General features: G+C 46.5%; 1 protein-coding gene across 1 annotated transcript in view; it reads left to right on the top strand.

Annotated features, from left to right (window-relative positions):
* LOC311239729 (uncharacterized protein) overlaps positions 1–12,055 on the top strand; it is a 38,861-nt gene extending 26,806 nt beyond the window's left edge. Inside the window, exon 3 of the mRNA XM_084338427.1 lies at positions 6,224–12,055. Coding sequence (XP_084194553.1) covers positions 6,644–10,675 — 4,032 coding nt within the window. The 5' untranslated portion in view covers positions 6,224–6,643 and the 3' untranslated portion in view covers positions 10,676–12,055. The remainder of the gene's footprint in view (positions 1–6,223) is intronic.
* The last annotated feature ends 3,965 nt before the right edge of the window (positions 12,056–16,020 follow it).

Here is a 16,020-nt window from a genome sequence, read left to right as displayed (position 1 = left end):
GGGGGGCTCGGGTTGGTCACTGTGCAATCTGTCTCAATTATTGTCTTGTTGTGTTAAGTTGTTGCATTGGAGTCTTTTTTATGTATTATTATTATTGTATTGTGATATGTCTTTGTTTCATGTTTGAAAAAATAAAATAAAAAGATTTGATCACAAAAAAAAAAGATGTCCCTAGATACCAAGAACATGCAAATCGACCTTGTAGAAGTGGAGCAATCTTCCATTTACTTAGGTATGTATTTTTTTGGCGGATTTTCTGAAAATATCGCTAGGGCTTAACACAATGGGGACCGGCCACGTATATATACGGCTTTCGATTCCACCCGTTGTGGACCAGAGGCACGTATATAGCCGTGGCAAGTTGTTATTGTTTTATTCCATATTAATAATTGTATTAACATCCCCGATCGACTTGCAGGACCTACCCACATATTTGATTTCCGAAACATACAATACCGGCCAGATCCGCTTAGGGGCGCCATCGCTCCACTGCAGTATCATTGAGGGCGATTGAAAAAGAAAATAGTTTTTACTGTCTGTGGGCGTTTCATTTGAGCCTGGATTCCAAACGAACATCCTCCATCTTTGATCACCTTACTGAACACAGATTTCAGCCTGGAATAATGGGATTTATGATCAGCCAATGGACATATCGATCTACCAGATTCCGATGACTAATGACGAAATGCTGCCGGCGATCACATGGGCTGACGGTAGGATACTATTCCGCCAAATTACAGCCGGATTGGACATTGTTTTAAAACGCAACGTGATCGATCAGTGAAAATGGCTACCTGAACGCACACTGTATTGCTAATCAATAATACTAATCGGCCTCCCCCGCCACCCCATTTCATCCATAGATGCTCTGTAATAGTCCGGATGCTATGCAGTTTGTTTTATTTCTTTCGTATTTATACACCAGAAATGGCATTTGATATAACGTGACTAGCCTTTAGCCCTATAAATAGCTCCCCAGAAAAAAGACGAGACAAAGTGCCATAAACCTTATATTCACGACGCTATAAAATGACAACCAACCGATGGATTTTTATTTTCTTTAAGCCATTATGAAGGCACGGTTTATGCACTCAAGTGACAATGAGAATGGACAGATAGCAATACTATAAAGTATATATATATATATCTCTTAGAAAGTACATAGGTTTGTAAACAAACCGCTGTCCTCTGAGGCATAAATCGCAACAAGACTGCGGACACAAGTGTTAAGAAAATACCACTTACAGCAAGATCTTTACTTTTCTACTGTACTATAATTGTATTGCCTATATTTATGTTTTTACTATTACCCTGTCATACCTGTACCCCCCCCCCCCCCATGCTGCTATGATGCTATCAATAAAATAATATCTCCTTTAACCTCTTAAGCCCTAGCCATATTTATATCTAGGGACATCTATGGATCTCAGGGAATGTATTCCCAGTGTCAGACATATTGTGTCCGTTACTATGCTTGAGTAAATTGTAATGAACCAAAGGAGAATATAAATTATTATTATTATTCAGTTCCCCCCCCCCCCATCCATAAGACCATGCTAACATTGACCAAAAGCGAGAAATTGCCACTGAGCTCGTTCAGCACCTTCTTGAGATCAAGTGTACTAAAGGTACATTTACTGCGCCCTGAGAGGGAGGTTTGCCCTGAGTGGGAGGTTTGCCCTGAGAGGGAGGTTTGCCCTGAGTGGGAGGTTTGCTCTGAGTGGGAGGTTTGCCCTGAGTGGGAGGTTTGCTCTGAGTGGGAGCTTCGAAGGGTCAAAATCGGTATCAAACAGGAGGGAAGACATGTTAGAAAGTACATCGGTTTGTTGACGAACCCTGGTCCTCTGGACTATAAATCGCCGCGGGACTATGGTCGCCAAAGTGTTAAGAGGTTCAACTTGACCAAAAGCTTGATTGATGAAAGTGACCGGACTGTTGTAGTGTTGTCACAATACTGGAATTTCTAACTTCGATACGATACCTTGAAAAGTATCGATATTTGATACCATTTTCGATACCAAAGGAAAAAGATTTTAATCTTAAAATGTAAATTTCTTTATTTTTATTTTTTTAAATGTAGCTTTTGTTGCTGGTCGATTCTCCTCACCTTCTCTCTGGTATTATAAGAGAAGAGAAATATAACACTTTTAAAACCCTATGTTTTAGGGCTGGGCGATATGGCCTAAAAATAAAATCTCAGATTCTTTTTTTTTACGATTTTAATCGATTTTTTTCTCTTGAAAACTAGAAATCATTCAAATAACCTTTGTTTTTATTTGACACAAAAAAATATCAAACCAAGATGAATTTCCCTATTGGGATTGAAGTGCAAACCTAACTTTCACCAATCTTCATTTAAAAAAGAAAATTATAATAATATACATTATAAAAGGTTACTCTTGATCAAACAAAGATGAATGTCCCTATTGGGATTAATAGTGCAATAACTTGCTTTTTCACCAAACTTCACTTAAAACAAATAAAAGGTGCCTCTTGATCATCAAACAAGAATGAATTTCCCTATTAATAAAGTGCAAATCTAACTTCCACCAAACATCACTTTTTGTAAAATAAAAGGTGACTTGAATTTTTTTTGTTGAAAATCGATGGTGCAGAAAGTATCGATATTGCGGGAAATTAGTATTTATTAAATATTGATTAAATATTCAGAATCGATCTGTATAGAAAAATCGATATTTTTGACAACACTAGACTGTTGTATCACCATGACGATGATGAAAGTGACCAGACTATACCTCTTTAAGAGCCACATTTATGCCATGAAAGGAGTGAATGTTGCGGTAACTAGGGCCCTATGAAATCCGTTTTTTTTTTTTTTACCTTTTCCTGTTTTCGGATTTTTGTTTTTCGGTTTTTTATATTTTTTCCTTTGGATTTAAGTTTAACCAAACAAATACTAAATTATGTTTTTAACTAACTTTAATAACAGTACATCTGCCGTACAACAGTGGCAGTGCAGTTCAATGCATTTTTTTGTTCAGTTCAATGCAGTTCAACTGCCAGTGCAGTGTTATAACTAAATAATAATTAAATAGTTCAATAATATAAAATAATTTGTTTAAATAAGAAAATTGTAAAATGTAATTTATTTCAAAGAGATGTCCTTTAAAGGTTCATGCTTCTCCCCATCTCTGGCTGACATCACCGTTGTGATACATGATGGTTAGGCCTTTGTGTTTTCCTCAGTGAGGGGTTATTTTGTCCGTCAGCAGCGTTTTGTACTTGGTGAAGTGTCTCGTATAATTTTTTTTCCCCCCCTCCATTTTCCTCAGATTTTTCTCCCATCCCAATGTTAGTCTTATGCCAATTCCCAATCCCTTCCTGGTCGCTGCGCACTTACCCCCCACAGTCAGATCATCTGGGAGAGTGGAGGCTATCACGTGCTTCCTCCGACACACGTCCAGCCAATCAACCGCTTCTTTTCACCTGGCAGCGCGGATTCTCATTGAGAGGGCGTAGCGTGTGGAAGGATCACACTATCCCCCTCAGGTCCTATCCGCGCTTAGCAGGCGCCCCGACCGAACTGTAGGAGTCGCTGTTTACAACGCCCCGGACCCACCCCGCCAGCTTCTCCCACCCTCTAATACAGCCAATTGTATTAGTGTGAACAGCCAGCCAAGCTGGTGACAACCCCGGAGCTGTGAGCTGGATTCGAACAGGCGAATCCAGCTCACAGCTTCGGGGTTGGTGACGAACGCAATCTCCGCTACGCCACCTAACCGCCTCGTATAATTATTTTTAAAGTTTAAATGTCAACATTATCTGGCCATCCTCAGTAAATACTATCAAACTCCTCTGACCTCCCAGAGAGAAAGAGGGAGATAAAGGGAGATAGAGAGAGGGGGGGGAGAGAGGGAGATAATATCGTGGATTGCATAGGGCCCTAGGTAACCTATTTAGGGCTTTAACTAGGGCTGGGCGATATGGAAAAAAATCATATCGCGATAACGATATGATAATGTTACCATATTTCTCTATCGATAATTATCGAAATTGTTATAAGTATAACATAAGTATTTTTTTTTTTTTTTTTTAACAACAGATGTATGTTTATTTTGCAGCAATTCTTTGTCGTTGCCGCCATCTTTAGTGTTACATCCCCTCACACTCCAGTTCTCAGGCTGCAGCTGGTTTAAAAGCTAAAGTAAACCGGCTTCTCTGCTGGCTGTGGCTCCAGGGGAGTTGAACAGTTCTGGCTCTGCTAGTTTATTTTCGATCTTTTGGCGCTTTTTTGGTGGACAAACCACGTGACTGGAGTCTAGTTCTGCTAGCACACATAGCCTACTGTGTACAGACGGTTTCAAACTGTATTTTAAATTAGAAAGCAAACAAAATAAATGGACAAGAGAAAAATAAATCTCAATTTGGTCAGTATTGTCATTTGGACAAGCAAAGCCATTACTTTAAGTTGCAGGCAAGAAAGACAAGTCTGTCCACTGTCTCTGGTTTTAAAACTGCCCTGTTGTAGGTAAAAAAAAAAAAAAAAAAAAAACGTTTTTTTATTTTTTTTGATATTCGATATCGATTATTAAAATATATCGCGATATTTATCGTTATATCGCCCAGCCCTAGCTTTAACTACTTAAGTGATGGGCACATTTGTCAGAAAACACCTGAAAATTGCATACCCAAAGTAATCTGCAATTTATTATACTTTATACTTTTTTTTTTTTTTTTTTTTTAACTTAAATTTTTATTAACAGTTTTTAGACAGACAGCACTTACAAAAAATATATTATACTTTATACTTATAGCACATGCATGAGTCTGGTCTCTTTTGAAAGGAAACATTCTGAATTTCCATCCACAACAGGAAGAATCACTGAGTGCTTTAACATTTTTGAAGTTAAGTTTTAAAATGTTCTTTTACTTCCATTTTAATTATCTTGCAAACAGAGGCCTCTTACAGGTTCCAGCTGATGGGTATGACCTGTAAACCACAATGGGTCCATAGCCTAAAGCCTTATCTAGTACAGGTCCAAAGTTGATAACAATACCACAGAAAATGACTTTTTATAATGTCTATGCGTTTTTCCAAAATGACCACTTGGAGTCTCCAAATACATGATTCATTTATTGCCACACAACCAGGTTGGTAGTATTTGTGATTGGTACAGAGTGTATTGAAGCTCTACAGTACATAAAACTGGAACATAGATACATTCACCTAACCATAAAGTTTTCATTCATTCATTCACGTTCGTAACCTACCTAACGTGTTGTTGTGATGACGTAATCAAAACGCGGCTTCAGTCCTTACATGCGCAACGTGAGCTCTTCAGTCCTGCGTTCTGCAGCCTGTGATAACTCCTCTTGGGACTCGGGAGTCGCGCTGTTTCTATGTAAACTCTGCGAGAAACGCGTCCAATAAATGCGTCTTTAACATGCTTTATATCCTCGCCATTACTATATGCCTGTCGCTCTCACCAGTCTCTCTTAAGCTACGTCATCACCCGCTAAGAGTCACGGGAGATGTAGTAAATACAACAGTCCTTCCATGTAGGCTAGAACGCCGTGAATTATGACAGTAGTTCAAGTTTCTTTATTAGTTGTCATACAAAAATAGTAGTTTTATATAAAATGCTTACAGTAGCCACTACAGTAACATCATTAAGTCTGCTATAAGCTATTCTCCCTCTCGTGTGTGTCTTTATGCAGATCTTTATGAAGTTTTAAAGCACCTTGGCTTTGTTCTGAATGCACTTTGTTGTAGTTATCCTACAGAGAAAAGAAAATGCACTTGACTTTAATGCACATTTTGTTGTATGCAAAGAGAAAATGTTTAAATTGTACAATCTTTAAGCAGTCAGTCTGGAATTAATGTATGCATTCAAAAGTGCTGAATAAGTGTTTTATGGATCCTTTCGGCATTCGGTTTTCGGCCAACTGTTTCCTATTTTCGGTATCTTTTTCAGCCAAGAATTTCGGTGCATCCCTAATAAATATATATATTATTAAAATTATTTATTTTATGTGAGCACCTAATACCTTGAGTAGGGTATCAATCGAACGGTGACAATCTTAGCTTTCAAGCAATGTATTGGTTCATTGTCATAGAATAGTTAAAAACGAGGCCAAAGTGCCGCGAGTGCAAAACGGGACGTATAGGTGCCAGTTAAGTGGTTAATATAACGGTAGCTTGTCTTGGCAATTCTTTTACTAATATATGTTCCCCTTTTTGCTCTCTCTCTCTCTCCCCCAGACTCTGAAGAACAGTTTGGGAACAAGACGACGATGTAAAGCAACAGTTCATCCTTCCCTGAAATAACTGACACGCTCATTCTGCAGTAGAGCAGATAGAAAACACCACTGTGGAACAAGGACTCGAGGACGAAAAAACACTACAAACTTTTTTTTTTTGCATATAAATATTTAGAATATTGCCTATTTATAACACATTACCATACAGAAGCACTCAGGGGCTCCTCCCTTACATGTTTTGATGGAGGTTTAAAGCAGTAGAATTTGTGTGTGTGAGAAGATTAGAACTTATTGGTAGGTTGTAGTGATAAAGATCAGAGGGGAGCCTGACCTCACTCAAACAATACCTTCATTTATCCCACGTTAGTGTTGTGCAGAGGGGTAGTCGCCCCGGGACAACCTCCCGTTCCAATATTGGGAGATGTTCCAGTTCAGCAAGTACCCCATGGACATTCTAGAGATGCTCAGTGGCCACCAGGCCCACCAGTTCAAAGGCCTGGGCTTGGAGCGCCAGCTGAGCCACCAGCAGCAGGTGCAGCTGCAGCACCAGCAGCAGCTCCAGCAGCAGCACCAGCCGGCCGGCGACGCCTCGGGGAGCCTCCTCTCTGGCCTCGGCCTCGGCTCCCGGAGCAACGCCTTCGCCGACTCCTCGTCGATTTTTGCCAAAATGAGTGCCCCTCCTCCGCCGATCTCCCACCAGAGCCAGTCCTCTCACAGCTCTCGGAAGTCGAGCAAGATGAGCAGCAGCAGCGGCGGCAGCGGGAGCTCCTCGTCGGGCTACCCCCAGTTCCTGCGACCGTTCCACCCGGCCGAGGCGGCGCTGGCGCAGGAGCAGCTCCACTCGGGGATGGGGCGTTTTGACTTTGGTGGGGGCAGCAGTGGAGGGAGCGCGGGTGTTATCGGAGGAGTGGTCACCTCCGCTCCACCACCTCCCCCCCTGCACCCCGGGCTCTCTGTACCCCAGCCCTCCTCGGGTCCCTCCTCCTCCTCCCCCTCCCCCTCCACCTCAGCCTCCGCCTCCAACAACCCCTCTGGAAGCGCGGCCGTGCCCTTGGTCGGTCAGTCCGACCCGCGCAGCCTGCATCAGCAGTTCAGCTGCATGTTAGCGGCCAACCAGTACTTCCTGTCTGGTGTCCCCACCAACAGCAGCCTGGAGCAGTTCCTGGTTCAGCAAGGAAGCCACAACCACCTCGGCCTGGGCCTGGGCCAAGGGGCCGGCGAGTCCAACTCGGCCCTCGCCCCTCCCCCGGCCCTCCACTCCTCTCACAGCCACAGCCACTCGTCTCAGCCTCAACAGCAGCAGCAGCTGGCGCCTCATGCCTTATCTCACCCACACAGCCATACTCACCATCCCCACCCTCTCCACCCGGCCGCTCAACCCGCCCCACTGGGTGGATTTGATTTCCAGGGCATCCCGGTCCTCTCTTCCAACCAGATTGCTTCGCTAATGCAACAAGAGGGCGGCCTGCCCCTCCCTCTGCCCCTTCATCTGTCCCTGTCCAAGGACGATTCAGGGAAGGGAGGCGAGTCGTCTTCAGGCGGAAGCAGCAGGAGAAAGAAAGCCATGGCCGGCTACCTCCCACAGAGGAAGTCTGACAACAGCAGTCAGAGTCACACCACCCACAGTCATAGTCACGGCGGCAGCAGCCACAACAGCACCTCTAGTGACCACAGTCAGAGATCCTCGTCGGGCCTCGTGGGAGGAGGCTCTGGCGGCGTCGGGGGAGGCATAGGAAACGAACAGCAACACTCCTCTTTGCTCTCCTCGTCCTCACAGCAACAGTCCTCTTCTGCCGTCTCCTCCTCCTCTTCCTCCGCCCCACCTTCCTCCAACTCCACTTCCGTGCTCGTAGCCAACGGTAACCAACAGCTTCCCAAACCTCAGGAGAGCCATAATCCCATGGGCTCCTCCGGGTCTTCTGGCCAACCCGAGCCGGAGCCGGTCTACCACTGTGGCGAATGTGGCAAGACCTTCACGCACCTCTCCAGTCTCCGGAGACACCTCCGCAGCCACGGCTTGACCCCGGAAAACCAGTCGAGCAGGAAGTCTGGTAATAACTCCCCCAGCCCGGAGAGGATCTTCTCCTGCGGCGAATGTGGGAAAGGCTTCAAGAAGAGGGGCCACCTGCTCCAGCACAGCGTCACCCATTCCCAGAACCGCCCCTTCCTCTGCAGTATCTGCCAAAAGTCTTTCAACCGCCGCGAGTCGCTCACGAGGCACGAGAAGATTCACGACGAAAAGCCCTTCCGCTGCCCCGCCTGCGGCCGCTGCTTCCGAGAGAGCACCTCCCTGCTCAACCATGCGGCGTCGGGCACCTGTGGCAAGCCTCCGCGGAGCTCCAAGAACCGGACCAGCAGCGGCAGTAACAGTTCTAACCCGAGTAGCAGCAAGATGGTTTCTGGAGGCAGTGGAGATGGGGCTGCAATGTCTAATGACAAATACGCCACAGATTACTCTAGAAACCGCTCCTATCAGTCGTCCTATGGCAGTGATGACTACAGAAGATCCCAGTCTTCGTCTCTCTACCCTTCTGAGGGTCCCATGGGTAATGGGATGGGTAGCCAGACCCTCAGAAAGGCCCCCTTAGCCCCCACTCTACACCCCCACCCCCAAAGTCAGCAGCAACACCACCACCATCAACCACAGCCCCACCTTCCCCTCTCAGCCCTGCTGGATGATTCTGAGGACGAGGTCACCAGCAGCGCCATGTCTGCCATCGCTGCAGCCGCCGCGGCCTCTTGTGACATAAACACAGATGGTCGAGAAGGAGAGAGGAGGGATATTATAGGTGGCCTGCTTGGAGGGCTGGGATTCGGGAACATGGGTGGTCCATCGTCCACCTCAGGTAGCCTCAGTGGTTCCACTATGCCTTTGACCCACCCCAGCCAGCCCCACACCAAGCCCAAAAGACCCAGGAAACCCAGAGAGAAGAGAGACCCAGGGAACATAGTTAGAAGGAGGAGAAGCCCTGGGCCCCCTGGAGATGGGTCAGAGAGGCCGTATGGATGCCAGGTCTGCGGTAAGCGCTTCAGGCGAGCCGAGACCCTGCGCCGCCACACCCGGGTCCATACGGGCGAGAAGCCTCACGCCTGCGACATCTGCGGGAAAACCTTCCGCGAACCCTTTCACCTTACCAAACATCTGACTGTGCACTCTGGCCAGAAGAATTACAAGTGCAACCTGTGTGGGAAGGTGTTCGCTTATGCTCAGAGCCTGGTGAGACATGGGAAGCTGCACAGAAAAGGGGAAATAGATAATGAGGGGAGGAGAGTTAAAGGTGGGGTGGCGGCCATCAGTCAGGTGGGGAACCAAGGAAACCCTGACTACTATTCATCCTATCCCCCAGGAGAAAAGTCCCCTACATCCGGCACCCCCTCCCAAAGGCTTTATACCTGCACTGTGTGCTGGAAATCTTTTCGACACCACTTCCACCTGACGGCCCATCAACAAACTGTCCACGGCGGGGGAGTCGGCTCGGAGAAGTCCTACCGCTGCTCGGTGTGCGGGAAAGCCTTCGCCTACTCCAACAGCTTGGTTAGGCACCAGTTGTCTCAGCATGGCTTAGACCGCCACGGCCAGAGGGTTAGTCAGCCCCATGTGGTCGGAACCCCCCCCCCCTTCTACGACTCCGGGCCCAGCTACTCTTCCCAGGTGCACGGGTCCTCCTCTCAGCAGCACCCTTTTCAGTATCGAGCGAAAAACTTCCAAAGGAGGCATGGTCAGACGAAGAAACAGAGGAAGAAAAAACAACGAGTGGTGATCCATAGCATCATGAGAGACGGGAAGCTGGTGGGAGTTCCCCTGAGTAAAGCCACGCGCAGGAAGCTGATGATCCTGAGGAAGAAGAGGGGCAAGATGCAGGCCCAGCTGAACCGGAAGAAGCTGCTGGCCCAGTTGAGGATCAAAGGAGGAGTGATGAAGGTGAAGGCGTGGTGCGGCGGTGCCGTCAAGGTCTCCGGCCTCACCTCCATGGACGTCCCCATCAAGCGCTTCCCCTGCCCCGTCTGCCCCAGCACCACGTACAGCAGACACGCCTCCCTGCTGATCCACCACGCCGTGAGGCACCCCCCCAGGAGCTCCGGCCGCCGCGCCCGCCTCCGGTGCCAGGTCTGCGGGAAGCGTACCGGCAAGCTGTGGAAGGCCCTGAAACACAGAGCCCGTCACCTCAAAGACGGCTCGTTCCAATGCCACAGATGCCGCCACCGCTTCTGGAACGCCAAGCTCTTGGGCCGCCACAAGTTCTCGTGCCGGGGCGGGACCGGAGGAGGCAGCGGGAACTGGGCGCTGATGAAGATGAAGTCGCCGGCTCAAGACGTCGTCAGCGCCGCCGTGCAGCAGCCGGAGGTGCCGGAGGTGCCGGAGGCTCAGCCCCAACAGGTCCAGTCGCCGGGTCAACTGTCGGTGCCAGTCCAGCCTGAGAGATCAACGGTTCTGACTGAGTACAGCCAGTAAACGTTTTCTAGATTAGATTGTTTTGATGTTTTGTTTTATTTTCTCAAATAATCCAAGGAGCAAGCAAGAGCTAGCAAGTTTTTAACAAAAGAAAAAACAAAAACAAAAAGAGTGGGAGAACGGGGCTGCTTTAGTGTAACTACCTTAATACCCACGACATCTGTATACAATCCTAACTTACTACAACAGAGGTGGTTGAATAATTTACTTGGACTTCTAAAGGCCCGTAATCAGAAGCACCCATCCATCCTCTGTCTCCGCTTCCCCAAAGGGGAAGGACTAGGACTAGACCATGTGACTATTTTGAGTAGCACCTGTCTCTGAAAAGAAATGCATTCATCCAGTTTTTTTTTTGTAATTTTAATTATATATTTTTGTTAGCCATGTTTGCGCTGAAATTATGGATGCATATTTTTAGGAGTGGGGTACCATTAGTACCTATGTTTTTGTTTTTATTTTTAAAATGTTTTTGTTTATTTTCTCCCCCAGTTATATTTTCTCATTATTCACAGTTAAACAGTATAGTCTTTGTCTCTTGTTATGTATGACGTGTGTTTCTTTGTTCTCTGTAGAAAGTCTCTTTTTATATTAAGACGATATTTGGCCCTGAAGCTGAAAATGTCCGTTAAGTTAAAAAAAAAGAAAAAAAGAAAAAAAAAAATTAAGCAAGTCAGTCTGTAAAAGACCTGATCAAGTAAACCTGACATTGTTTTTAGTTGGCTAATAATGGACTTTGAACTTTTCCTAGTGAATCGATTTAACTGCATCTTGTTACAACAGAAAGTGTGTTCTTTCAAAAATGATGAACTGGTCGGCGGTTTGTGCTGAACTGACGTAGAAGAAGCGAGAACATGTTGGGACGAAGCAGACGTGTTGGTGGTCTTGTTTTAATGTACACTACTATTGTCGTTTTTAAAAGGGGCAGGGGAAAACAAAAGGTGGGACTCAGAAATGTTCTAAGTGTTGAGTGAAACAGTTAAGGGTTCAGGATGGGAGAAGACAACAGGAACAGTGGGGAGTGTACTGTACAATTCGTATTATATTTTATTATATATTGATTATTTGCTGTTTTTTACTCCAAGTATAATTTCTTTTATCATTGTTGCTATTGTACGGGGGGTGGGCAGGAGTCAGGGGACTATCTTTGTAAAACAATGGGATGAGTAAATGTATCGATGTGATTTTTTCCCTTCTCCTTTTACCAACCCTTAAGCCACAGTTATGCCCAATTTTTTGTAACAAAAGCGTGTACACATAGTCCATTACTTAGGTCCTGTCTGGCAGTGTTTCTTCCTTTCAGTAAAACTAAAACATGTAATATTATTACTAAATTACTATCCTTTTCTTTGCCTAAAAGTGAGTTGTTGAAAACCCTCGGAAATCAAATTAAAAACAGAAAAAAAAAATCTTTACCACGTCCTATCTTCTCTTTTCCGCTCTCATGTCTTGTGTTCTGAGGTTGAATACTGTTCTGGTTTGGTGCGAAGCCGGAGTTGGACCACCACCCTGCGAGCGGCGCTCCCTACACCAGGAAGACGTGATCGTTGAGAATAACACCTCATAGGCGATCGATGAGTCTTTTGATAACGGAACCATTTAGTGGATATGTTTATCCAGCGCACCACAGTGAGGACATGTTTGGGTTTATCCCAGGTGGGATAGGAAGCGCCCAGGCTTGGTACCGTGCTCTCGTTGAGCCACACAGACGACATGTTAGGAATGCTGAATGTCCTTTCATGTCTCTAGATTGTGGTTCTAACCTCCCCTCATGCCGACAGACGCATTAGGCTTTCAGGAAGGTGCAGATGAACACGAGGAGGCCCAGGTGCACCAGGTGAACGCACCGGGGCGAGGTGGTCCCACTCCACAGAAGATGCCTCTGCTTTGGTCGGCTCGCGTGTCGCTCCCCAGAGGGACCCCGGAGAGGGGAGAACAGGCGGGTTATCGTCACGGTTACCGTCTGTTCAGAGGAGGCTTTCCTGTTTTGGGGTGAAATCACCGGACAACATTGTCGATTTTTATTTTGTATCGGTTACGAGTCTCAATATTGAATCACATTGCTGTGTCGACGTCAAAGTCCAGCATACAATAGTCTTAACTTATCAGTAATGCCTCCAAAGACGCTCTTTTGGAAATTAATCTTCTTGGTGCTCTTATGGTGTGGTGTCGTAAATGGCCACTAGATGGCACCATAGGCCCCTAGGCTGGTCGGGGAGAGCGGAAGGAAGGAAGGAGGGGGGATTTGGTGAGAATTTTCTTTTCATTTCTCTCGTACTTAAAATCATGCATCTTTGCAGTCGAGCTGTTTTGCTCCAGCATAACGTCTGCTTATTTAGGCTGCGGCCACTAGCCATCAATTATTTAGTAGGACCTGCTACGTCCATGGAGCGTAGTACATTCCTGTGTTCCCTGGATCACCTGACCAGTCCAGACTCCCTGCTGTTCCCTCCTGGATCACCTGACCAGTCCAGACTCCCTGCTGATCCCTGGATCACCTGACCAGTCCAGACTCCCTGCTGATCCCTGGATCACCTGACCAGTCCAGACTCCCTGCTGTTCCCTGGATCACCTGACCAGTCCAGACTCCCTGCTGTTCCCTCCTGGATCACCTGACCAGTCCAGACTCCCTGCTGATCACCTGACAGCTGCTGCGACGCAGAACCATCACCAGGGGTGTAAAAAGTACCCAGAAATTATACTTAAGTGAAAGTATGGGTACCATCTCAAAATCGTACTCTCTCCCCTCTCGCTCTCTCTGTTCCCTCTCTCTCCCTCCCTCTCCCTCTCTCCCTCTCTCTGTTCCCTCTGTCCTCTCTCTCCCTCTCTCTGTTCCCTCTCTCCTCTCCTCTGTCCCTCTCTCTCCCTCTCTCTCTCTGTTCCCTCTGTTTCTCTCTCTCTCTGTTCCCTCTCTCTCTCGCCCCTCTCTCTGTTCCCTCTCTCTCTCTCCTCTCTTCTGTCCCTCTCTCTCTCTCTGTTCCCTCGGTTTCTCTCTCCCCTCTGTTTCTCTCTCTCTCTCTGTTCCCTCTCTCTCTCTCTCTCTCTCTCTCTCTCTCTCTGTTCCCTCCCTCTCTCTCTCTGTTCCCTCTGTCCCTCTCTCTCCCTCTCTCTGTTCCCTCTCTCCTCTCCTCTGTCCCTCTCTCTCCCTCTCTCTCTCTGTTCCCTCTGTTTCTCTCTCTCTGTTCCCTCTCTCTCTCGCCCCTCTCTCTGTTCCCTCTCTCTCTCTCCTCTCTTCTGTCCCTCTCTCTCTCTCTGTTCCCTCTGTTTCTCTCTCTCTCTCTGTTCCCTCTCTCTCTCTCTCTCTCTCTGTTCCCTCCCTCGGTTCTCTCTCTCCCTCCCTCCCTCCCTCTCTCTCTCTGTTCCCTCTGGCTCTGTCCCTCTCTCATCTCGCTCACGCGGCAGCAGCTGGGGGAAGTCTCTGGGCGGGGCGACTGACCTAGTTTTAACCAATAGGGAGCCCGGAAGAGGCTCGAGAGTGACCTACTTTCAACCAATGGCGGCTTGGCGCGCGGCGCCGGCAGCAGCAGTGAGTGGGCGCGTGCCAGAGCCACGTGACACGTGAGAGAGTACAGCCGGTGGAGAAAACACCCTCAACTGTAGTGATGTTTGACACATTATATATATATATAATAATGAACGGTCCGGACGATGTGCAGATGTAGGGCTGTTCATGAACCTCCTTTTTTACTCAAATTCAAATCCCACGATGTCACGTGTCTCTCTCAAATTGATCCTGATGGCTGACAGCTATATATTAATGTAATGTAACGTATAACCATAGCAACCACCACGACGACGGTCCAGACACCCAGAGTTTTAGGATCATGCATCTCATTTAACTTCACTTGGTGGACTATCACTATTTTTAATTTATATTATTGAGAAAACAAATTGGTACAACAACAGACATATTTCACAGATGAACCAAAATAAGAAGCAGATGGCAGACAAACTATTATTAAAGAGATATAATAATCACTTATTATTACGGCTTCACAGTTTTAACATAATCGCGCGCGAGAGAGAGGGGCGGGACGGGAAGAACGTTATTTAGATAGAAGAGGCTCGCGCCCGCTCTCTCTCTATTGGCCGGAACCGACAGGGGGCGTGGCTCGATGTCTGTCCTCGTGGGCGTTACCCGAGGAGGCCAATAGCATATCTGCAGAGCCCCGGCTTGTACTGTGTGTTGTTTCCTGTAAAACCAGGAAGTAGTAGTAAACTTTATTTAACAGATTGCAGAATGGGTACAATACAGTACGGCTCAATACACACAATTGTTAAGGGGATGCAGACCAGAGAAAGACTTTCGTCTTGTTTACATCAGGGTCCCCCATTTTCAATTCATAGTGACATTTATGACATAAACAACATGAATGAATGAATGAATGAATGAAAACTTTATTTAACAGATTGCAGAATGGGTACAATACAGTACGGCTCAATACATACAATTGTTAAGGGGATGCAGACCTGAGAAAGACGTTTGTCTTGTTTCCATCAGGGTCCCCCATTTTCAATTCATATAGACATTTATGACATACACAACATACATGACATTTATGGCATATGGACATATAGGTATTTAGTACTGATACATTTGTGACATAACGGTATTCAAATATACAGTACTGTTACCCCTAGATCCTGACAGCGTATATACATATGATGGGGAGGGGACTGTACATTAGGAGGGGGTGGGTGGGTGGGAGGGAAATATACATACGGCGGGGAGGGAATATATACATGCGGTGGTGAGGAGACTGTCTATTAGGAGGTGGTGGGGGTTTTGGGCATTTACGGTGGCCAGTTTCGAATTGCAGCCTCCCGTAGGTGCTCTTTAAGAGCAGTTTTGAATGTGGGCAGGGATTCACATTCCTTTACAGCTTTAGGTAGGGCGTTCCACATTGTTGTGGCATAATTGCGAAACGTGTTTAGTCCCTTGTTTGAGCCGAATCTGGGTTTAACATGATTTGTTGAGCTTCCTCTGGTGTAGTGGTTGTGGTATTCACTGACCTTTGGGAAGTATTTTGACATGTACATGGGCACCCCGGTCGTATAGTGTATCTTGTAGACCAGGCCCATTGCAAGTTGCTGTACTCTGTCGTCTACTCTAAGCCATCCTAGGTTGGCAAAGTGGGCAGGGGTGAGGTGGGTTCTGGGGTTCAGGTCAAGTAGTAGTCTGACCAGTTTGTTTTGTGATGTTTGTAATTTTGTTTTAAGTGCCTTTGAGGTGCTTTGGTACCATGAGGTGCACGCATAGTCATAGTACCCTTGAATGAGTGCTCCTGCCAGAGTCTTCAGGGTATTCTTGTTTACCAGAGAGGAGATCCGGTACAAGAATCTAGTTC

Source organism: Notolepis coatsorum, assembly GCF_963971535.1.
Source record: "Notolepis coatsorum genome assembly, contig: SUPER_13_unloc_1, whole genome shotgun sequence".
NCBI classification, from domain to species: domain Eukaryota; kingdom Metazoa; phylum Chordata; class Actinopteri; order Aulopiformes; family Paralepididae; genus Notolepis; species Notolepis coatsorum.
The sequence above is the reverse complement of the archived record's forward strand: the minus strand, read 5'-3'. Positions and strand labels throughout refer to the sequence as shown.